This window comes from Lontra canadensis, unplaced genomic scaffold (genome assembly GCF_010015895.1).
Source record: "Lontra canadensis isolate GAN:19392208 unplaced genomic scaffold, GSC_riverotter_1.0 scaffold125, whole genome shotgun sequence".
NCBI lineage: Eukaryota > Metazoa > Chordata > Mammalia > Carnivora > Mustelidae > Lontra > Lontra canadensis.
The window spans coordinates 2,336,317-2,357,524 of record NW_022631119.1 but is presented as its reverse complement, the minus strand read 5'-3'; the positions used below and the strand labels follow the sequence as shown (position 1 = coordinate 2,357,524).

General features: G+C 52.1%; 3 protein-coding genes across 5 annotated transcripts; 2 read left to right on the top strand and 1 right to left on the bottom strand.

Moving 5' to 3' along the window:
• Positions 1 to 4,510: 4,510 nt before the first annotated feature.
• Positions 4,511 to 8,175, top strand: TYROBP (transmembrane immune signaling adaptor TYROBP). 2 transcript variants are annotated; one of them, XM_032841888.1, is made up of 5 exons: positions 4,513 to 4,662; positions 5,048 to 5,074; positions 5,227 to 5,361; positions 5,548 to 5,591; positions 7,951 to 8,175. In XM_032841888.1, the coding sequence occupies exons 1-5, from the start codon at positions 4,602 to 4,604 to the stop codon at positions 8,014 to 8,016; spliced, it is 333 nt and encodes a 110-aa protein (XP_032697779.1). In that variant the 5' UTR covers positions 4,513 to 4,601; the 3' UTR covers positions 8,017 to 8,175. The 2 variants fall into 2 exon arrangements, with proteins under 2 accessions (XP_032697780.1, XP_032697779.1); XM_032841889.1 differs by lacking the exon at positions 5,048 to 5,074 and having other exon boundaries at positions 4,511 to 4,662.
• Positions 8,176 to 8,321: 146 nt separating this feature from the next.
• On the bottom strand, positions 8,322 to 9,780 carry HCST (hematopoietic cell signal transducer). The gene is made up of 4 exons (XM_032841890.1): positions 9,642 to 9,780; positions 9,279 to 9,302; positions 8,701 to 8,832; positions 8,322 to 8,472 (listed from the first exon to the last, which is right to left on the bottom strand). The coding sequence occupies exons 1-4, from the start codon at positions 9,682 to 9,684 to the stop codon at positions 8,432 to 8,434; spliced, it is 240 nt and encodes a 79-aa protein (XP_032697781.1). The 5' UTR covers positions 9,685 to 9,780; the 3' UTR covers positions 8,322 to 8,431.
• A 2,486-nt stretch (positions 9,781 to 12,266) lies between these two features.
• Positions 12,267 to 17,961, top strand: NFKBID (NFKB inhibitor delta). 2 transcript variants are annotated; one of them, XM_032841860.1, is made up of 12 exons: positions 12,267 to 12,509; positions 12,611 to 12,711; positions 12,926 to 12,986; positions 13,396 to 13,595; positions 13,831 to 14,021; positions 14,103 to 14,208; positions 14,327 to 14,473; positions 14,589 to 14,640; positions 14,735 to 14,883; positions 16,535 to 16,651; positions 16,984 to 17,148; positions 17,294 to 17,961. In XM_032841860.1, the coding sequence occupies exons 4-12, from the start codon at positions 13,590 to 13,592 to the stop codon at positions 17,345 to 17,347; spliced, it is 987 nt and encodes a 328-aa protein (XP_032697751.1). In that variant the 5' UTR covers positions 12,267 to 12,509; positions 12,611 to 12,711; positions 12,926 to 12,986; positions 13,396 to 13,589; the 3' UTR covers positions 17,348 to 17,961. The 2 variants fall into 2 exon arrangements, with proteins under 2 accessions (XP_032697751.1, XP_032697750.1); XM_032841859.1 differs by lacking the exons at positions 12,267 to 12,509; positions 13,396 to 13,595.
• The last annotated feature ends 3,247 nt before the right edge of the window (positions 17,962 to 21,208 follow it).

The following is a 21,208-nucleotide window of genomic DNA, read 5'->3' as shown; positions in this document are numbered from 1 at the left end:
GAGAGAGCACAGAGGGAGAGGCAGAGGTAGACTCCCCACTGAGCAGAGAGCCTGGCATGGGGCTTGATCCCAAGGCCCCAAGATCATGCCCTGAGCTGAAGGCAAACATTCAGCTGACTGAGCCACGCAGGTACCCCCCACCCCCTTTTAAAAAGATTTTATCTATTATTTCTTTGAGAGAGAGAGAGAGCGCACAGAGGGAGAGTGAGAGAGAGAAGCAGACACCCTGCTGAGCAGCTAGCCTGCCAGGACCCTGGAACCTTGACCTGAACCATAGGCAGATGCTTAACTGACTGAGCCACCCAGGTACCCCTCAAGAAATTTTTAATTTAGAGAATTTTGAAAAGATGAAACATAAAAGAGTATGAGGAGTCCTCTGCAGTCTATCTACCCCCCGACAACCATCCAACTTGGGCCCATCCTTTCCCACTCATTCTCCTCCCCTGTGTGGTTATGTAGCGTCGTATTTTATCTGGAAATAGTTTGGTATTCACATCCGAATTTTATCTGAAAGTGAGAAGAAGAAGGAGGTGCCTTAAGCACAGTCCCTCAGTGTGTGCCATTTCCAGGCAGGCTACCTGGCTTACAACTGCCTGCACTGTGACTGTCTTAGGACTCCTTCCACAAGTCGGAGCTACCTACACCCACCTCCTGGCTCTGGTCATTAAATCAAGGTTACGCCTGACCCAGATGAGGCAGTCACGTTCTTCATTGCATACAGTAGAAGCACTAACTCGTTTAAACAGCAAAGGGGATGTGTTCAAGAATGTTAGGGCCCTTCCACCACGTTCTTTGTCAAAGCAAAAGGCACTGAGGCTTCTTCTGTCTTCTCCCTCTTTCATTTTGATGATGTTGCCCTCATCTACTTGTTCTAAGATTCCTACACTCAAATTCCAGGGAATGAGGAAATCAGGAAGAGTGGAGTACATCCATCCGCAAAGGCTAGGACTTCTAAATTGCTCATTTATTCCCACATTGCTCATCAGCCAGAACAAAGTTCTATGACCATTCTAAACACAAATGCAGCCAGAAAATACAGTCTCTAGTTTGGTGGGCAGATGTCCTGCTGAAAATTTCATGGAAGAAGAAGCAGGAGGATATTGGCAGACACTAGCATTCTTATCTGACAAGTGATCAATTCAAAAAGAAACAGTGGGCACGTCTGGGATCCCTTAGACCTCTGCAGGGTTCAAGAGCCATCTTTCTTCCAACCCATTACTGGTGGCCATTTATTGCAATATTGAATGAGTATTTACTGAGCACCTACTATATGTGCTGAGGATATGACAGTGAATAAGGCAGGAAGGTTCCTGTTCTCATGGAGTTCCATTCTAGAGAAAGTAGCAGACAGGAAAAATGGGAACACACAGTTCAGAGAACTTCAGGTATGATAAATACAGGAAGAAAATGAAATTGATGGTGGGAGGTGGCTTGAGTGCTGGTGGGCAGGAGAGGCCTCTGTGAGGGTGTGACATTTGAGCTGATATCGGGAGTATGAGAAAGTGCCGACTCTACATGAACTTTGAGAAAAGCATCATAGGCAGGGGGAACAGCAGGTACAAAGGCCCCGGAGTGAGAATGAACTTGACTTAAGAAACAGAAGGCCAGTGTAGCTGGAGTAGGGGAAGCGAGGGAAAGAGGGGTAGGAGGGGAGGACAGAAAGATGGGCAGGTCTTTATGTAAGTATATGTTTTTGTTTCTCTTGGGTAGATGCCTGCTTCTGTGGGATTGCTGGATCTCTGAGTAGGTGAATATTTACCTCTATGAGAAACTACCAAACTCTTTTCCAAAGTGGAGGTTCTGTTTTCCATTTCCACTAGCAGCGTGAGATTTCCAATTGCTCCCTGTCTCTGCGGACACTCGAGAGCGTTGACCTTTTCATTTTAGTCACTCCAGTGGGTGTGTAATGGTATTTCATTGTGGTTTTAATTCGTATTTCCCTAATGACTAATGATGTTGAACGCTTTCGCGCATGCTTATTGGCCATCCGGGTCTCTTCTTCTGTGATGTATCGGTTCACATTTTTTGGCCACTTACAAAACTGGTTCTCTGACTTTTCAAAAAGCCTCCCCTGACCACTACGGGGAGGATGGATTGTAGGGGGCAAAAGTAGAAGCAGGGAGAGTAGGGAGGGGCTGTCGCTTCCATAGAAATGAGCTTGTCACAGGCTCACCACGTTGCCTGCTTTCTGGCAAAGTCAGCCTGGGCCTTGCCCAACTCTTGGGCTGCTTGCCAGGACAGATTAAGACACTTCACAGATCTCATGGGAGGTGAAGCAGCCCTACTTCCTGGAGCCTGGCACTGGGTGAGGGGTGTCTCCCAGTAGCTGGGTGCCCTCCATCTCACCCTTTTTTCATCCAATGGCCCATCCACCCACGGAGAGCCCAGGCCGACCAGCCTGGATCAGCATTCTGTGCTCTGTACCAGTACAGTCGTACCAGTTGCTAACATATTTAATACTTTATTTTTAGTTGGTAAAGAGCCCAACCCCTCCCCATCCCACCCCACCCCCAGATATCTGCCACCACCCCAGTCTGTTCCTTTGGGATACCTTGGACTTCCCTACATCTCAGCCACTAAAAGTGGTGGTGGGGGCTCCAGGACCCAGAGCCGGCTGTATGGCCACATTTGCTTGATTGGTTGGTGCACGAGTGTACTGGCTATTTCTGGGGACAGCTTGCGCCTGGCTGGAGTCGGGAGGACCAGACCAGGAGGCCGAGTCTGAGGGGTTGAGGGAGGCTGGTTATCAAGGTAAGCCCAGAACTGGAGACTTGAAATACTAACAATAACAGTAATGAGGAGGACGGTGATTAAGAGTCACTGAGCAGGGGCGCCTGGGTGGCTCAGTGGGTTAAGCCGCTGCCTTCGGCTCAGGTCATGATCTCTCTCGGAGTCCTGGGATGGAGCCCCGCATCACATCGGGCTCTCTGCTCAGCAGGGAGCCTGCTTCCTCCTCTCTCTCTGCCTGCCTCTCTGCCTGCTTGTGATCTCTCTGTCAAATAAATAAATAAAATCTTTAAAAAAAAAAAAAAAAGAGTCACTGAGCAGATAGAACAAGCCAGGCAGACATTATTACTCTGATAGACCTCACAAAATCCTCACAGTAAAACTGGACCACAGCAGCCGTGCCCCCCACAGTCTGCTCCCCCAGCCCAGCCAGAGTGAGCCCGAGAGCACTGAGGGCTGGATTCAGATGAAGCCCTTCCAGGCTCAGAGCTTCCCCTGCTCTCTGAAAGCCCTGAGGCTCATTCAGCTTCCACCATCTCGAGGCCCTCTGGGGCCTGTTCTCTCTGCGCCCACTGCAGGCCTGGTGGTGGTGGTGGTGGGGATGTTGGTTCTTTAGCTACCAGACTGGGCCACGCCTGGGTGCTCGCGGCTGTTGGCAGCCAGTGCTGCCTCTGACTGGGCCCTGGCCCTCCTCTGGCTTCCAAATCCCCCCACCAGGAAGGGCCACTCAGAATCTGTCCCATGACTGGCATCCAGTTTCCCCTTTTCTCTCCTGAGACCAGGCCCAGGGAGCTATGGGGTGTGACGCCCTGATGGGGGAGGGGAGCTTCCTGCTGTGGGCCCATCCCCCCAATGCCCTAACCTCAGGTTCCTTCTAGCCAGCCCCAGCTCAGGCTCTGGTGGTGGGGTCTAGAAGTCCCTGTCTCCTCCTGGGTCGCCTTCCCTCCGTCCTCACTTCCAGCTACTTCCTCATTCCGTGGTGCAGCGCAGCCCAGCAGTCTGCATGTTGTCCCCCACTCGCCTCCCTCCAAACCCCCTATCCTGTGTCTGTGCTGTCTGTATCTGTGTCCCTGTCTATCTCTCTCTCTTCTTCTTGGCCTCGCCACCCCTTTCTCCTTCCGTATCTTTCCTCTTGGCTCTTTTTTCCTTCTCTCTAAGGGTCAAATATCTGTCTTTGTGTCCTGTGTTTCCTTACCAAATTTATTTGCTATGTGACCTTGGGCAAGTGTCTGCACCTTTCTGTACAGTGGGGATGATGATGACAAGAGCGTCTACCTCAGATGGCTTCTGTGGGATTAAAAGGGTTAACACCTTAGGACAGAATGCCTGCAGCTCATTAGTGCCCATATCCTGAGGGCTCTCTTAATATCCTATAAACATCACAAAGTTCTGATTATCAAATAATTATAGCTGGTGCTTATAAAAAGCTGATGAGTGTCAGACCCTGTTCTAGAGACATTAATCCATTCGCTCCCCACAAACCCCTACAAAATAGGCACTATTTTACTCCTTATTTTACAGATAAGGAAACTGAGGCCCAGAGAGGTTGGATGACTTGTTTAAGGTTGCCCAGCCAGGAAGAGGCAAAGGTGGCTTCAGTTATAGCTACTAACTTCCTGGTACACTGATGGCTGACCCCTGATTGGGCACATGGACCCTTTCCCCTTTTATGTCCAGTGGTTAGGGGCTACAGCATGGCCCCCTGGGGGTGTCTTGGCCTGATTCTTCCTGGCGTTATCTGTCTCTGTCCCTCCTCCTCTACTGTCCCCTCCTCCCTCCTGCCACCGCCCACCTCAGACTTCCTCCTTCACTTGGACGCAACACCACATCCCACTGGCCCTTGGACTCCGGTGTCCAGCAGTGTTGCCTGCGTCATGGGGGTCCTTGGACCTTCCACCAGGCTCCTGTTCCTGCCTCTCCTTCTGACTGTGGGTGGTGAGTTGGGGGCTATCACAGCTGCCTCCCGAGTCCCTGGGCTCAGCTTGGGGCAGAGCAGGGAGCAGGGAAGAGAGAGAACCAAAAAGGGAGATGGGGGAAAGCAGAGCCCCAGCCCCCCCAAAACTTATGGCTGTCTCCCAGAGCCTGAGACCCCAAGATGTGGCCTCTGGTAGCAGCGGGGGAGGGGACTCTACCGGTGTTGCAACAGGACAAGTCGGGGCAGAAGTAACACAGTCAGTGACCTTGACACTGGCCCACAGGTCCCACCAGACACGGCTTTCCACTCCTATCTCCTGGCTCTCGGGACCCATCCTCCCCAGCTTCTGCACCCACCCTCCAGTCACAACCCCCGCCTCAATTTACCTTCTTTTTCTCTCCTCAGGTTTCAGCTCTGTCCAGGCACAGGACGGTAGGCCTAGACTCTGTAGTCCTCCTCCCTACCTCCCAAAGAGCTCCCCATCTCTGTCTGTTCCCTAAGCTCTCCAAACCTTCCGCTGTTGACCCCTCCTCCCAGTTCCCAGCCCCCAGTGACAACCCCCAACCCCTGTCTCACATTCTCAGGATGCAACTGCTCTGTGGTGAGTCCCGGGGTGCTGGCGGGGATCGTGCTGGGGGACCTGGTGCTGACCCTCCTCATCGCCTTGGCTGTGTACTCCTTGGGCCGGCTCTTCCCTCGGGGGCGAGGGACTGTGGAGGGTGAGTGGCTGTGGAGGGTGAGTGGGTCTGGAGGGGATAGCCTGGGACCCTCTGAGGGAGGGGTAATCTCCCAAGTCACAACCAGCCAAAGGGACAATGATGGAAGGGCTGATTTTGTAGCAGCAAAAGGATCCCAGTTCACCGCCTTAACTCTGCATTCTGCACTACCCCTCAACCCCCCAACAGTGACCAGGAAACAGCGCATCACTGAGACAGAGTCGCCTTACCAGGTGAGAAAACCCCGCTTCTCTTCCTCACATCTCACTCCTACCCTGTGGGTGTCTGTCTTAAACACTTCCCCAGTCCTTCTAGAACCTAGACCCTAAAGCTAATTTCTCAGCAGCATTTCAAACCCTCAGAGACTCATGGAGAGCATCTGTCCAAAACTGCTTTCTTTTCTTTTTTTTTTTTTTTAAGACTTTATTTATTGGGGCGCCTGGGTGGCTCAGAGGGTTAAGCCTTTGCCTTCGGCTCAGGTCATGATCTCAGGGTCCTGGGATCAAGCCCTGAGTCAGGCTCTCTGCTCAGTGGGGAGCCTGCTTCCCCCTCTCTCTCTGCCTGCCTCTCTGCCTACTTGTGATTTCTCTCTGTCAAATAAATAAATAAAATCTTAAAAAAAAACTACTTATAAGATTTTATTTATTTGACAGAGAGAGACACAGTGAGAGGGAACACAAGCACAGGGAGAGGGGATGGGAGAAGCGGGCCTCCCACAGAGCAGGGAGCCTGATGAGGAACTTGATCCCAGGATCCTGGGATCATGACCCGAGCTGAAGGCAGATGCCCAATGACTGAGCCATCCAAGCGCCCCCCCAAAACTGCTTTCAATGATCAATCATGACCTTATGATCAGCTTAAAACATGTGAGGAAATACAGGGAGGGCTTTACCTTCTCAAGGGCAAATGCAGGCCGTAGCGAGAAGGCAGGCACGGAATTGTTCGGGACAGGATGATTTCTGGGAGAAGCTCTAGAAAGGCAGAGGACATGATTCAGCCCTAATTTGGTAATCTGAAAAGAGAAGTTTTAGAATTTTTTGGAAGATTCTGTATCCCTTTGAGAAGCTGACGAAAGCGAGAGACTCCTCAGAAAAATCCACACAAAAATTTACGAAATTGTGAGTATAATCTAGGGGTGGTACAGGGATCTTGAAACCCTTCTTAAGATCCACCATGCAGGGGCACCTGGATGGCTTAGTTGGTTAAGCACCTGACTCTTGATTTTGGCTTAGGTCATGATCTTGGGGCTGTGGGATCTAGTCCTGGCTGGTTCTGTGCTCAGTGGGGAGTCTGCTTGGGATTTTCTCTCTCTCCCTCTCCCTCTGCCCCTCCCCTCCCACTCTTGCTCTCTGTCAAATAAATAAATCTTTATTTATTTATTTTTTAAAGATTTTATTTATTTATTTGACAGACAGAGATCACAAGTAGGCGGAGAGGCAGGCAGAGAGAGAGAGAGGAGGAAGCAGGCTCCCCGCTAAGCAGAAAGCCCGATGTGGGGCTTGATCCCAGGACCCTGGAATCATGACCTGAGCCCATCCCAGGACCCTGGGATCATGACCTGAGCCGAAGGCAGAGGCTTTAACCCACTGAGCCACCCAGGTGCCCCTAAATAAATCTTAAAAAAAAAAAATTCTCTCCCTCGTCCCCCTCCAGGTGTGCATACACATTCTCTCTCTCTCAAGAAAAAAACAAAACAAAACAAACAACCTCCAATCAGAGGTATCTTTCCATTGCTTGCCTCTTTATCATTGCCTTTCTCAACTCTTTAGGGGGTCAAGGGCTCCTGTGAGAATCTAATGGAGGCCAAACAGACCCCTTCCCATAAAGGTGCATACCCAGACCAGTCATTTGCATATGATTTCAGGGACTCAGTCTGAGGGCTGCCTCTTGGGGCCATTAGACCCCTCCTCCCAAAACTGTAAGCCTTGTTCTGTGAAGTCTCTTACTTATTTGCAGCCAGCTTTGCTTTGTGTCACTTGTGGATAAAAAGTCTCTTTGTAAAGCGTAAGCCTCTTGAGTTTGGCTTTATGAGGTCCAGAAGAATGAGGTAACTTTTCAGTCATCAGGGGCCATGAAATTTTAGGGCAAGACATTATTCCAATTTATTCATCCTTAGGTGGAATTTGTGGAGCCCCTACACAGCAACAGAGTTTACATCCTAGGAGATGGACCTGAAGCAAATTAAGAAATAAGATAATTTGAGGAGGAAATAACAACTGGTGTGACAGGGCCTGGAGTGTGTGTGTGGTGGGGAGAAGTTAGATGGCAAAATCAAGAAACACTTCTCTGAGGAAGTGACATGAGCTGAGACTTGAAGTGGGAGAAAGAACCATCCATGGGAATATCCAGGAAAGCGGTGTTCAGGCAGAGAGAACAGCTTGTGCAAAGGCCCTGAGGCTGGTGTATAATGATGAGGCAGAGGAAACAGGGAAACACTAAATGCAGTTGATTAAAATCCACATCTTTTCCATGGCTGCAAGGTTGAAGAAGCTGCTAGGAGCCGTATAGGCCACTGGGAGAAGGCTGATTTTTTTTTAAGTTTATTCAGTGGACCTTACACACTAACGGTTCCCACCCTGTCCCTCCCATTAGGAGCTCCAAGGTCAGAGGTCAGATGTCTATAGTGACCTCAACACACAGAGGCCATATTACAAATGAGCCCACATTGCAGCAGTCAACAACCTGATGCCTGGATCCAGTCATTCCTGATGCCTCCCCAGCACCCTATTCCTACTCCCACCAAGATACAGATCCTCAGAGTGCCCTGCCTGAGGGGTCAGACTTCTCTCCACTACTGCCCCCAAATAAACATGGCACGCAAAAACACTGTTGAGTTATTCCAGATCTCTCGGCTGAGGGGGCAGGGCTATGTGGGGTTCTGGGAGATCATGGACCCAGAAACAGCTAAGTGGGAGGGAGGCTTTGGGCACCCTGGGATTCTGTGAGGAAGAATCAGAACCAGAGGTAGTTCGATAGCTTTATTCCACCCTAAAGTGGGGAGAGCATTTCCTGTGTGGCGGCACACGAAGCGGGATGAGAGGGTCCAACATCAAAGGTCTCACTTACACGGGGGTCAGCCCCTGCTGGGCATGTTGATGTAGACTTTGTCATCTTCTGGGGGTGGGGGAGAGAAAGCATGAGGCCTGACCACCTACCGCCCACCCACATCCCCACCTTCCTGGGGACCCCCTGCCTCAGGGGTTTCCTCTGGAGTTCCCCCCCTGCACCGCCCCCAGGGTTTCCCCAGCATCTTCTCCAGGGCTTCCCTGGGGGACCCCTCCCTGGGGACCCCCGCTCTAGGGACACCACTCCCTCCGGGCCCCACCCTGTCTCTGCCCTCACCTAGGGTGGGCGGGTGGCGTGGGCAAGCACACGCAAACACGACTGCGATGATGAACAGCGACACCAGCGCGTCGGCGGCCACGAGCCCTGCCAGCACTGGCAGAGAGAGGGGCCCACATCCGGAACAGGAACCTGGAGGGTGGGGGCCGAGACAAGAAGGCAGTTGAGGGAGGTTCCAGACCCTCAGGGCTGCACTTGGGGCCAATGGGGCTGAGGAAGTCCCTGGGGGGGGAGGCAGGAGTGTCTGAGATACCCTGAGGTTGACTTGGGGATGAAAAGGGAGGGGGGGGCCTGGAGAGAGGGGGGGGGGGGGGGGGGGGGGATCCTAGCACAGAGAGACATACATGGTGCTTTGGGCATAGTGGGTACTCCCCAAGAAGGCTGGGGGGTAGCCGAGTCCTTGGGGCTTCATTTTGGTGATGAGGGCAGTGAGATGGGGACCTAGAGAGGACTGTAGATCCCCTGCGGGTTCTGATTTGGGGTGAGAGGAGAGCTGGTGACCTAGACAGGATCCTCAGACCACACTTCAGGGATGAAAGCAGTACCACGGCACAAGGGAAGGGGTGCTAATTTCTCACCTGGGGTCATCAGAGTGGCAGCCACTGTGAAAAGAGAGGGAAAGTAGATTAGCAGGGAGAGGTGGTATCCTGAGAAATAACCTCCATTTGGGAGAGAGCAAATGAGAAAGAGCCCAGAGAGATAGAAAATCAGAAGTGGAAGTAGAGACAGACCCAGCAGTGAGAAGGCGAGATCAACAGGCTCCAGACTCAGCTTCTCTCCCACAAAGAACCAGGCTCTGCAGCCAAAACGGATCTCCAGGGAGGAAGGGGTCCTAGGAGGATGTGCCCTCAGCACTCCTCACTTCAGAGGCCGCCCAAGCCACCCCTCTCATAGGGACTCTGCCTGCCACTCCTCCCCCCCCCATAACCACTTTTGCTCACCTGGGAGCAAAAGAAGGAGCAGGATGACACCTGAAGGGGCCATGGTGGGCAAAAGGCTTTGGTCCAGAGAAGTCCTGAGGAACAGTGGGGGAGTAAAGAAGCAGAATAGCGGATGTCACCCTGCTGGTGGCAATGTCACCTGCTTCCTGTGTTAGGGTGTGGGAGGGGGAGAAGTAAAAAGTGGGTCCCTGCGACTGCCTTTGGGGATGAACTGGGGGTAGGGTCAGAGCCCAGGGAGGCTCCTATGATCGTCCAGGCAGGAGAGGACGGATGGCCCGGGTTGTGGGCATTGAGGAGATTCTGGGGATATTTTGGAGGTGGAACCAACAAAACTTGCTGGTCATGTATGTATGGGTGTGTATGAGAGGGATTCAGGATGACCAAAGCTTCTGGACTAAGCTACTGGAAAGACGGAGCATTCCTTGACAGAGATGGAGTAGGAGGGGAGAGTAGATTTAGAGGAAAGTGCCAAAGTCTGGGGACACCGAGTTGGAAATGCCTCCTAGATCTCCCTGCAGCACTGAATGACCACAGCTGCATCTGTGAATTCAGGGATAAGTTTCTGGCCTGAGATGTAAATTTTCGGGTTGATGGCTTATGAATGAATAAAGCCACGGGACTGAATGAGATCACCCAGGAAGTGAGTTCAGACAGAGGAGTGCCCCTGGCCCCCTAGAATGGGTGAAGAGGTGGAAACAGCCCAGGAAACTGGGAAGGAACAGTATGTGAGGGAGGAGAATCAGGACAGCCCAAGTCTTGAAAATCTGGGAGAAATGATTAACATGGCCACCGAGATGGGAACTGAGAACGAGCCTCCCCTGGGAATGTCAGTTGGCTCGAGGGCTGGGAATTCCTGTCCGCTTAGTTCAAGGCTATACCACGGCCCCCAGCAAAGGGCCTCTCTTGAAGTAATAAATAATCTTTAATGACGAATGAATAAATGAGAACTGACCTCTGAACAAGGTGATGTGGGGAAAGGGAGAAATTTGAGTCTACCGATGTCACTCTTACCTACAAACCTTCCCTCCCTTGGGACTAGGAGTCCCGAATTCCAGCCTCCTCTTACCCTGGGACTCGGGAATACTATTCCCTTCCAGCCCAGGCTCCAGAAATCAAAGCCTCCCCTTCCAGCCCAGACCCCAGAAATCAAAGCCTCCCCTTCCAACCCAAGCCCCCAAAATCAAAGCCTCCGGTACCCCCTTGGACAGAGACCCAGAAGTCCAGGCCCCCAGTGCCCTCCTCCTTCAGGTGTCGGCAATCCCTGGCCGCTTCACCCTCAGACCAAAGATGGGGGTCCCCAGCTCCCTCTTTCCAGGTAGGAGGCTCCGGAGTCAGGCCCTCAACGTCAGCCCCGCCCATTCAGAGACTGGGCTAGATCAAGCGCGACACGGGGACTCCCGGGTCTGTGGGAGGGGCCCTGCCCTTGACTGGGCGGTGCCAAGAAGTCCAGTTTAAAAACTCGCGGGGAACAGGCCCTAGATCGGGGACCCGGCGGCGGCTCCGCGGGGGAAGAGCGAGGCTGGCGCAGCGCCGAGGCCGCGGCCCTGGGGGCCCGCAATCCGCGCCACGGAATCCGCGAGGTAATGGAGGGGGTGGGGAGGAGAAGCACGCTCGGCCCCTAGGGAGAGCGAGGGCTGGGAGTCCGGCTCTCACGAACCTGCGGGACTGAGCTGGAGCATTAAGCCTGGGTGCTGGGAATGAGCGTACTCGGTGTTTGAAGGGGGTAGGGGTCCGGGACTTATGGTGGTGATGGAGGAGCGGCTGGGATTCTGGGATCCTGGGTCCTGGAAGGGTAAGGAACCGGGGATTCGGAATTCTGGGTCGGGGGGTGGGGTGAAAGGGCTGGGAGCCCTGACCCCTGGGTACTGTGGGAGGAGGGGGCTGGCGGCCCGGTCCGATAGCTCTAGAAAGGAGCTAGACGGAGTCCTGGGGGCGTGGTTATTTAACAAATCAGCCACGAGTCGGTGTGGGTAAGGAGGCGCCCTGCCGTAGGGGGCCCACGCTGGCCTTGACCCTGCCCGGGCCCCGGGAATTCCCGAGTCGCCACCCACCCCGGGTCCCCGGGCGGAGCAGGAATTCCCCACGTGCGGGGATTCCGAGCGCTCCACGCCTGGCCGCGCGCACCGCCTCTGAGCGGGACACCTGCGGCGCGCCGCCGAGAGAGGAAGGGGTGGATGGAAGATTCCCTTGCGTGAGAGCCGTGACGTCAGCACGTCGTGTCTGGGCTGTTTCCGAGTCCGCCCTCCCCCGCTTAACTCTTCCTCTGCTGGAACCAGGGCTTGGAAGGGTGAGGGTTGAGGGTCCGGACTTCCGGGGTGGTGCGGACCAGGCTTCTGGAAAGTGGGACTCCCAGGTGCAAGGGAGGGCGAGGCTGAGGGCCCGGACTCCTGGGTCCTGGGGAAAGGGGTGTTAGGCGCTCGGAGTTCCGCAGAATGGGGCCTGGACTCTTAGGTCTGAAGAGGGGATGGGGTCTGGACTTCCGATCCCCGACGAGCTAGAGGGCTATTGATTGGTCCTTCTTTGGGGAGAGGGCCCGGGGACTCGGACGCCTGTTTTCCCGGGAAGTGTGTCGAGGGCAGAGAGGTGTTGGGAACCTGAATGTGCAAGTCTCCTGGGAGTGATTCCCAACGACCCCCAAGACCTCGGGACTGGGAGATCTGGGGGCTGGGATTTTTCACGGAAGGTGTGGGGTGGTGCTGCAGAGGAGCGCCCTCCTCAGTTTCCGCGACGCTGGTGGAAAGTTGGGTCAGAGGGGAAAGTGCGGAGCAAAGGGAAGGAAACGGCGGAGGCGGAAGCTGCACCTGAAAGCTAAGATTGGCTTTGGAGTTCTCAGGCGTCGTCAGTGTGCCAGTTTTTCCGCGCAGGAGGGTGAGGGAGGGTGCCCGAGTCCACTCCCCTGCGTAGTTGGGTGACTTAAGGAACTCTGATTGCTTCCCTCCCCTCTCCTTCTGCTCCCGCCTCCCCCGCAGTGAGCCGGAGTGAACGCAGCCACTGCCCATCACAGACCGTGAAGAAGCTCCTAGAAGAACAGAGGCGCCGTCAGCAGCAGCCTGACGCTGGTGGGGCACCGGTAAGGCCCACGAAGCCCTCTAAACTGTAACTCGTGAGGCCATGTCCTGTTGGGCAGACACTTGATGGCTTGTGAGCCCTTGACCCTCGGAGAAGATCAGAGGTGTAGTCCTGACTTAGATGCGCTGTGGGCGGGGCATGGATGCTGAGGGATCTGTCCCATAAATTACCCCTTGTTCCTTTTTTTTTTTTTTTTTTTTTTAATCCCTCTATAGGGACAGTTTCCATCTCCCCTGGCCCAGTCCCTGACCCCATCTGTGAATGAGAGTGAGGCTGGTAAGTCTGGAAACTCACCTGGTTCCCTCAGCTCACCTCCCCAGCTTTCTTCAGGGACTCAAACATTCCAAATCTTAGAACTTTAGGGAACTTGGGAGTCAGACCCTCTTTCTTGCTGGGACCCGGTAGCAGTTTGATCGCCCAGATTCTCTGGAGCCCATGGGTCTATGTACACAGTCCTTAAGTGTTCGAGGGGTACAGGCTCCCAGCCTTTTGCACCTCCTGGAGTCTAAGCCCTCAGCCCTCTGAGTCCCAGCCCTTTGGTGTCCCACAAGTACTAGCTCTCAGGACCCTGGGAGATTCCAGGCCCTCACCCCCGTCCTCCAGCCTTGGTCATGACTTCCCCAACCCTGGTAACCAGGCCTGCCCCTGCTCCTCCTCTCACACACAGGCCATTCTCGCTTCCCAGTACACCAAGAGACTGTGGGTTCTGGACTTGGCAGCCTGGCTCCCACCACGGGCTTTCCAGACTGGGACCCCAACACGCATGCTGCCTATACAGACAGCCCCTACTCTTACCCTGCTTCTGCTGCTGAAGGCTTCCCGACTCCTGACTTCTACCCACCCTCCGACCCAGGGCGGCAGTGTCCATTTTCTGTGGGGATGGAGGTGAGATACAGAGTGGAACAGGATGCTGAAGGTCCCCTAAAATTCCCAGTTGCCCTTGTGCTAGATTAAGAGCCCGTTCTTCAGATGGGCAAAACTGAGGCCCCAAGGTCCAAGGTCACTCGGTACAGATGGGGCACCCAGCCACCCTACCTGGCGCTCTGTGTGTGTGTATGTATATATGTCAGGAAAAGGAGTTTTAAGCTGACTTGCTCTGCCCACCACGTGTATCCTTCAGGACCCTCTGGATACCCGGCTGTATGGAGAACCTTCCCTGCCACAGGCAGGATCCTGGAGAGGTTCTGGACTCCCCTTAGGACCCCCACAGTTGCCCCCCGTGGCCACCGGACCATCCCTGGACACAGCCCGTGCTCACATGCTGGCTCTGGGGCCACAGCAGCTGCTGGCCCAGGATGAGGAGGGAGACACGTGAGTATGGGGATTGCAGTCTGCCTGTTCCTGGCTTAGCTGGGGTTCTGCGCTCACTGCTTGTCCTCTACCTGTCCTCAGGCTCCTGCACCTGTTTGCGGCTCGGGGGCTACGCTGGGCAGCATATGCTGCAGCTGAGATGCTCCAAATGTATAGACATCTGGACATTCGTGAGCATAAGGGCAAGGTGAGGGCCAGGGACCCAGGCTGCTGGATTTGAAGGCAGGAGGTCTGGGGGCCTGGATTATTGGTTTTTCAGAGGGGAGGAGACCAGGGGCCCAGACTGACCTTCTTATTTCCTGCAGACCCCTCTCCTGGTGGCTGCTGCCGCCAACCAGCCCCTGATTGTGGAGGACCTGCTGAACCTCGGAGCAGAGCCCAATGCCACTGATCATCAGGGACGTTCTGTCTTGCATGTGGCTGCTACCTATGGGCTCCCAGGAGTCCTCTCGGTATGACCAGTGGGCCGGTGGGGAGAAGGGGTTGGACTGGTTGTTCAGATCCTGGCTTCCAGGGCTAGGAGGCCTGGGGAGACTCGACTCCAGCACTGTGCCTTCTCCTCCTCAGGCCGTGATTAACTCGGGGGTTCAGGTTGACCTAGAAGCCAGAGACTTCGAGGGTAAGCTGGGTGGTGGGCAGGGAGGGTGTGGCAGGTGGGGCTGGGGTAGGGTGGTCGCCTTGGATGCAGAGCCCTCACCACCTCTATCCTGCAGGCCTCACCCCTCTCCACACAGCCATCCTGGCCCTCAACATGGCTATGCACCCACCTGACCTATGTTCCCGGGTGCTGAGCACCCAGGCCCGAGACAGGCTGGCTTGTGTCCAGATGTTGCTGCACATGGGTGCTGATCACACCAGCCAGGTGAGCTGGGCAGTGGGCAGCCGGCCCCTAGAAGGGTATGTGGGATGGGGCACCCGGACGTCCAGGGCATTCAGACAAATTGACTTTGCTCCTGCCAGCCATGTGAACTTGAGCACATGGCTATGTTTCCCAGGGCCCCAGAGAAGAAGATCACTGATCTTAGGTTGTACTTACTATTCATCAGGCATCAAGTGTCATGGATTAGCTAATCGAATCCTCACCGACCCCCTTTGACAAGTGCGCTGTTATTACTTTTACCTCTTTACTCATAAAGAAACTGAGGCATAGGAGTCAAAAATCTTAGAGCTTGTAAGAGTCAGAGAGGCGATTAGAATCAGGTAGCCTCGTGCCAGAGAACACAGACTCTCTCACTCTCCTCTCTCTCAAATAAATAAATAAAATCTTTAAAAAAAAATAAGAATTTTGAACACAGATAAAATACAGAAAATAGTATATTCACAAAAAATTATGTCTTTTAAGTGAAGAACTCTTTTAACCTCAATACCATCATTTCACCTTAAAAAAAAATTTAAACTCATAATATCAAGTATCCTGGCTGTGTTCAAATTTCTGATTGACTCTAAAGTGATATACATTCTTTGTTTTTTAAGATTTTTTTTTATTTGTTTATTTGATAGACAGAGATCACAAGTAGGCAGAGAGGCAGGCAGAGAGAGAGGGGGAAGCAGGCTCCCTTCCAAGCAGAGAGCCCAATACAGGGCTCTTTCCCAGGACCCTGGGATCACGAACCAAGCCGAAGGCAGAGGCCTTAACCCACTGAGCCACCCAGGCGCCCCTTTTATGTTTTTTTTTTAAAGATTTTATTTATTTATTTGACAGATAGAGATCACAAGTAGGCAGAGAGGCAGGCAGAGAGAGAGGGGGAAGCAGGCTCCCAAGACCCTGGGATCATGACCTAAGCCGAAGGCAGAGGCTTAACCCACTGAGCCACCCAGGTGCCCCTACATTGTTTTTTTATTAAAAAAAAAAAAAAAAAACAAAAAAACTCAGACCCAAATAAAGCCCTCATATTGCCATTGTAAGACTTTTAAAGTTGTTCTTAATTTAGAGCTTTCCCCTTTCCATCTTCTGGTCTCCTCTTCATTATCTATTTGGTGAGCCAGCTGGGTTGTTTTGTCTTGTAGAAACACAGCATATTTTTAATGAGGGCACATAATAAGGTCTCATTGTGGAAAATATCTTTATTTGCTCCAAAATATGAAGAGAACAACTCAAATGGAAGTATGTATGGGTTTGTTGAGTCCTCTGATTAATGCTGTTCAAGTCCCATCCTTATAGATCAAGTACAGTCCATGTGGGATGTGGGTACATTTTACCATGCCTAATGGAATGTGGGGTGGCCAGGGCAGCTGCAAGTGCAGAGTGCCTTTGGAGGATTAGGTAAGAGCCTTCTTCTCAAAGATACTTGGGCTGGAAAACTGTCAAAAGAAACATAGTTCTGTGATGCAAAGGATGCGAATGGCATCCCCTTAAAGGTGATAGTCTTGTATAGTGCACAACATAGATAACTGTGTAAGGAACCCCTGGGTGCTTGCAAAGGAGAGACAAGGTGTCTAAAGGCTCTTGGATTCCATGGGAGGGGCTCTGGGTGTGAGAATTGGCCTGACCTCCGCCGTTCCTTTCTCTACAGGAGATCAAGAGCAATAAGACAGTTCTGCATCTGGCTGTGCAGGCCGCCAATCCTACCCTGGTTCAGCTGCTGCTTGAGTTGCCGCGGGGAGACTTGCGGGCCTTTGTCAACATGAAGGTGGGGACCTAGGTTGGAATGGGCAATTGTGTGAGATGTGACGGAGAAGAGCGGGGGGCTTGGAGAGGCCTGTGGGCTGTGGCAGTGGCAGGGACAACGTAGAGAACCCAGGTGGGGACCAGATAGGATGTGGATGGCTGTAGATTGCAGGAATGTATGGGACATAGACTGAGGGGTGTGTGGAATGTGATTGTGGAGGGGATTCCGGGATGTGAGTAGGGGCACATGGAATACAGCTGGGAAGGCAGCAGTGTTGGACTCTGGAGTGTAATGTGGAAGGCCCGGGCCAGCTGAGTCTGTGTCTTTATCAGCCCTCCCCTCACTGTCCCCAGGCCCATGGGAACACAGCCCTTCACATGGCAGCTGCCCTGCCCCCTGGACCACCCCAGGAGGCCATCGTGCGGCGCCTGCTGGCAGCTGGGGCGGATCCAACATTGCGAAACCTGGAGAACGAGCAGCCTGTCCACCTGCTGCGGCCTGGGCCGGGCCCTGAGGGGGTGAGTGCTGAGCCCACCCTGACCGCAGAGTGGCCTGTGACCTAATGGGCTGAACCCCTGACCCTACCCACTCAGGACTTTAGAGGGTCTGTGGCCCTGGCCTCTCTTTCTAGCCTCCCTGACTTCTCCCCTGTCTTGTCCGCAGCTCCGACAGCTGTTGAAGAGGAGCCGTGTGGCACCCCCAGGCCTGTCCTCTTAGGACTCAAACCCAGAACCTGGACTGATTTTCCAGTCCCCACCGTCCTGTGGGACAGCCAGCGTATGCTAATGTTGCAAATCCATGATAATGTATGTGGAATATCCTGCCATCAGGGTCTTACATTAAAACCCCAAAATGGCTGCCCGGGGGGGGTAAACGATCCCCAATATTTGGGGTGGTGTAATACCCCTCCCCTACCCACAAGGAGCCCTCTTGATGATTTCTGTGAAATCGAGGCCCCTTGATTGTTTCTGTGAAACACCCTAGACCCCTAACCCTTCCTCCCTTGGGATCTTCTGGGACCCCCTCCCCTACTCAAGTCCAGTTCAACTCACCTAGAATCCCAGATGTGATTTCCCTACACAGTACTTGGGGTACCCCCAGAATAGCTCCCACTGTCATCTGGTAGAGTTCCTGAGATGACTCCCCAAACCCACACCATTCAGGTCCTTACCCCTGAGACATAGGAAGGACTCTTCCTAGATTGGAGTTCCCTAGGTCCTATGCTTTCTAATTCAGAACTCAACTGGCAGGGCCCCTATCCCAGATCTCCGCATTTCCGGTGAATCCCTCCCCTAATTGAAATGCCTTATTAAACTCAGTTTGGACTGCGCTGTCATTGTCTTAATCTCTGGGGGCATTGGTGCAGGGGAGCGGCCGTGGTGCTTGGCTGAGGAGGCATGTTTGGATGACTGTGTGGGTGGGGTATGTAGCAGACTGTGGGTGCCAAGTCTGCATCCTTCACCCCATCAGTACCTGGTGGTCTGACTGCCTGTGGACATCGTGAGACCACTGGTGTCTGCTCTACCCTGGGTATGAGCCAGGTAGCCTTAAGTGCCAACGAGTTGATGCCCTTTCCTGTCTAATAGCCCTCAAACTAGAGACTGAAAGGAGATGGTATAGAAGGACTCCAGGTCCCTCACCTCTCTGTGAGGGTAAATGTGGAAGTGTGTGTTCTACACATGCTCTCAGAATTCCCCAACAGAATTAAGCTTCAGTTCCCCGTACTGGTTCTGGCTTGATGACATCCTTTCCTGACTGGTTTCCCTTTTCTGTGTCCTTTCCCACCTCCCCTACCAATAGATTGTCCTCAAATCCTGCTTCTGGAGAGACCCAAACTGAGAAGACCTCCCAATGCCCCTTTCTCATAACTGCCCCACAGTCTCTGCTCTGGACTTCATCCCACTCTTATCACCAAAAGAGCCCCACTGAAAGCCCTCTGACTCATCTTAACCCCTCACTGCTCAGAGCCTCTCATAGACAACAAACAAGCCTACTTGGGGGCATGTACCCATGTCTCCATCCCAAAAGTAAAGGCTTGAAACAACCATCACTATTCGCTAATGATCCTACAGTCTGGGCTGGGCTCAACTAGACAGTCCTGCTTTGGTCACTCATGCAGCTGCAGTCAGCTAGGCCTGTTCGGGCTGGGCAACTTTGCTCACATGTCTGACAGCTTAGCTGGGACCACTGGGAGTGGGCCAAGCACCCTTTCCTCCATGTGGTCTCTCCAGGAACGTGGGTGGTTCCAAGAGGAAGTGTTCTAAGAAAATACGTACTTGCTTGCCTCACACTTGTTGACATCACGTTGGTCAAAGTCATTTACATGGCCAAGCCCAGAATCTGGGGAGGGAGCACTACTCCAGGGCTTGAATATTGGGAGGCGGGGTTTCCGGAGCCCCCTGTGTTAGTCTTCCACATCAGCAGCCCTGTACCAGCATGCACTGCTCTTCTGAGGATGCACATTGTGGCAGCTGACCTGTGAAGAATTCATAGGAACGTTATTCCATAGATTCTAAGAACTTAACTGGAAAGCATCTTACAGTCATTGTAGGGCGTAGTTTAATTTCTGTATTTCTTCCTTTGCATAAAAGTATTTTATCTATCTAGCTATCTATACACCTATCTGTCTTAGAAAGTTTGTGAGTGGGGAGTGGGGCAGAGGGGGAGGGAGAGGGACGAGCACACTGTGCTGAGTGTGGAGCCCAACATTGGGCTCCATCCCAGGACTCATGATCACAACCTCAGCTTAAACCAAAAATTGGATACTCTAAGAACTGAGCCACCCAGGCACCCCCATAAGGATATTTCTTATCATTTATGGCATCTTAGAGCCTACTGACATATAAGATGTATATATATATATAAAAAGATGTATATCCCAAGATGTATCAATAAACACATGCACACACATATTAAAAATGAGAGAATGATAAAATGTCTCTAAGAAACTGTATTATTAAAATAAAAATGAACAAATTGTTTTCAATGGGAAAAAAAGGGCAGCTTAATGGTACAAGAACATCAAATGAACAATAGCAATCCCCTGCTGGAATTCCAGTAATAAGTCTTTTTAAACTAATTACCCTAAGTATCACCGTTAATATGTAAACATTAGTAAGGAATCACACGCTGAGCATACTGAGCAAAATGGCCTTTCACTTCCTGTCCCACGGGCTTGGAGGAGCTCCTTATTCAGTTAGCCTGTTGATCACCCTTGACTGTGAAAACACAAAGGCAGCATTTTCCCCCTGTCTGTGGTGCTAGTCATAGATTTCTGCTAGGTACAGTACAATGCAACTAAAGGTTTAACCAGTATCAGAATGATGATGGAAACCGGGTTCTCCAACGAAGCTGTGGCATTGTATGTAACTTGCGTTGTGTAGGCATTTTCTTCCCGATGTCTACTGTCTATATTTAATATATATGACTTGTAATTACATGTATATACTATGATGAGACACTCTGAGCTCATAGGCTCTTTGGAAGAAAATTAATTCTAAGAGCTTCCTCCCTAGGCCATCTGCCAGAAAATTGTGTACTAAGCTGACATTAGAGCATGACATATTACTGCCACCTGCTGGGAAGTTGTGGTAAAAAGGCAAGTCTACAGTGTGTAGAAAGTGAAAGTTATCACTTGGAATTTTGCAGTGCACACCCTGAACAGCATATGGGACAGCCTCAAATTACTGGACAGCAGGTTAGCAAAATGAGTAAGAACGTGGTTGCTGGAGCCAGGTAGTCCCGGTTGAATCCCTAGATCTGACCCTTCCTAGATGGTGACCATTGGCATGTTATGTAACTTCTTACCTCCATTTCTTAACCTATAAAAGGGAAGAGTGATAGTACCTCCTACATGGGATAGAAGTAATGATTAAGTGTGTCATTGTATGTAAAAAGCTCTGGGAGCAGTGCCTGCCATAGGGTGAGTGCCTTATGAGTATTTGCTGCCATACCGTTTTAAGATTGTTTTTATTTATTTGAGAGAAAGAGAGAGAGCATGGGGGGGGGGCAGAGACAGAGGGAGAGGAAGAGGCAGACTTCCCCACTGAGCAGGGAGCCCAATGCAGTTTAGAGCCCAGGACCCTGGGATCATGACCCGAGCCGAAGGCAGACATTTAACCAACAGAACCACCCAGGCGTCCCTGCTTTATATTGCTTTAAAATTTATTTAACAAATACTTATGAAATAGCAGGCACAGTTCTAACATCTCCACAAATATTAACCCTTTTAATTTCCATAACAACCCTGTTGGGGCAGGGAAAAGCATATGCAGATGGTTAACCCCAACACCATAAGACGGGGTGCAGGAGGGTTTAAATTCCAATAGGCATTTGCAGACAGCACATTCCCCTCTCTGGGACACATAACTGGAATTTACCCAATTCAGGGGGATTCCTATTGCCTCCCAAAAAGGGATGGAAACTTGTGAATAGGAAGAGGGGTTCAAGATTCTCATTCCCTTCTTGGAATCGCAGGTTGGGGGTGGATGCTATGTGTGAATGAGTGTGAGGGTGAATAGAAGGCAGGAGATACTGCCAGAACACAGCTTCCTCGGAGTCTATCTCGGGATTTAGCAA

Excerpts from the sequence above, each read along its gene's own strand:
- TYROBP (XM_032841888.1), top strand. The coding sequence starts at position 4,602 with ATGGGGGTCCTTGGACCTTCCACCAGGCTCCTGTTCCTGCCTCTCCTT. Across the intron at positions 5,075-5,226 it reads CTCTGTCCAGGCACAGGACG|GATGCAACTGCTCTGTGGTG; the intron begins GTAGGCCTAGAC and ends TCACATTCTCAG. Across the intron at positions 5,592-7,950 it reads AGACAGAGTCGCCTTACCAG|GAGCTCCAAGGTCAGAGGTC; the intron begins GTGAGAAAACCC and ends CCCTCCCATTAG.
- NFKBID (XM_032841859.1), top strand. Across the intron at positions 14,641-14,734 it reads AGAAGCCAGAGACTTCGAGG|GCCTCACCCCTCTCCACACA; the intron begins GTAAGCTGGGTG and ends TCTATCCTGCAG. Across the intron at positions 16,652-16,983 it reads GGGCCTTTGTCAACATGAAG|GCCCATGGGAACACAGCCCT; the intron begins GTGGGGACCTAG and ends CACTGTCCCCAG.
- HCST (XM_032841890.1), bottom strand. The coding sequence starts at position 9,684 with ATGGCCCCTTCAGGTGTCATCCTGCTCCTTCTTTTGCTCCCAG. Across the intron at positions 9,303-9,641 it reads GCTCCTTCTTTTGCTCCCAG|TGGCTGCCACTCTGATGACC; the intron begins GTGAGCAAAAGT and ends CTCTTTTCACAG. Across the intron at positions 8,473-8,700 it reads ACGCCACCCGCCCACCCTAG|AAGATGACAAAGTCTACATC; the intron begins GTGAGGGCAGAG and ends CCCCACCCCCAG.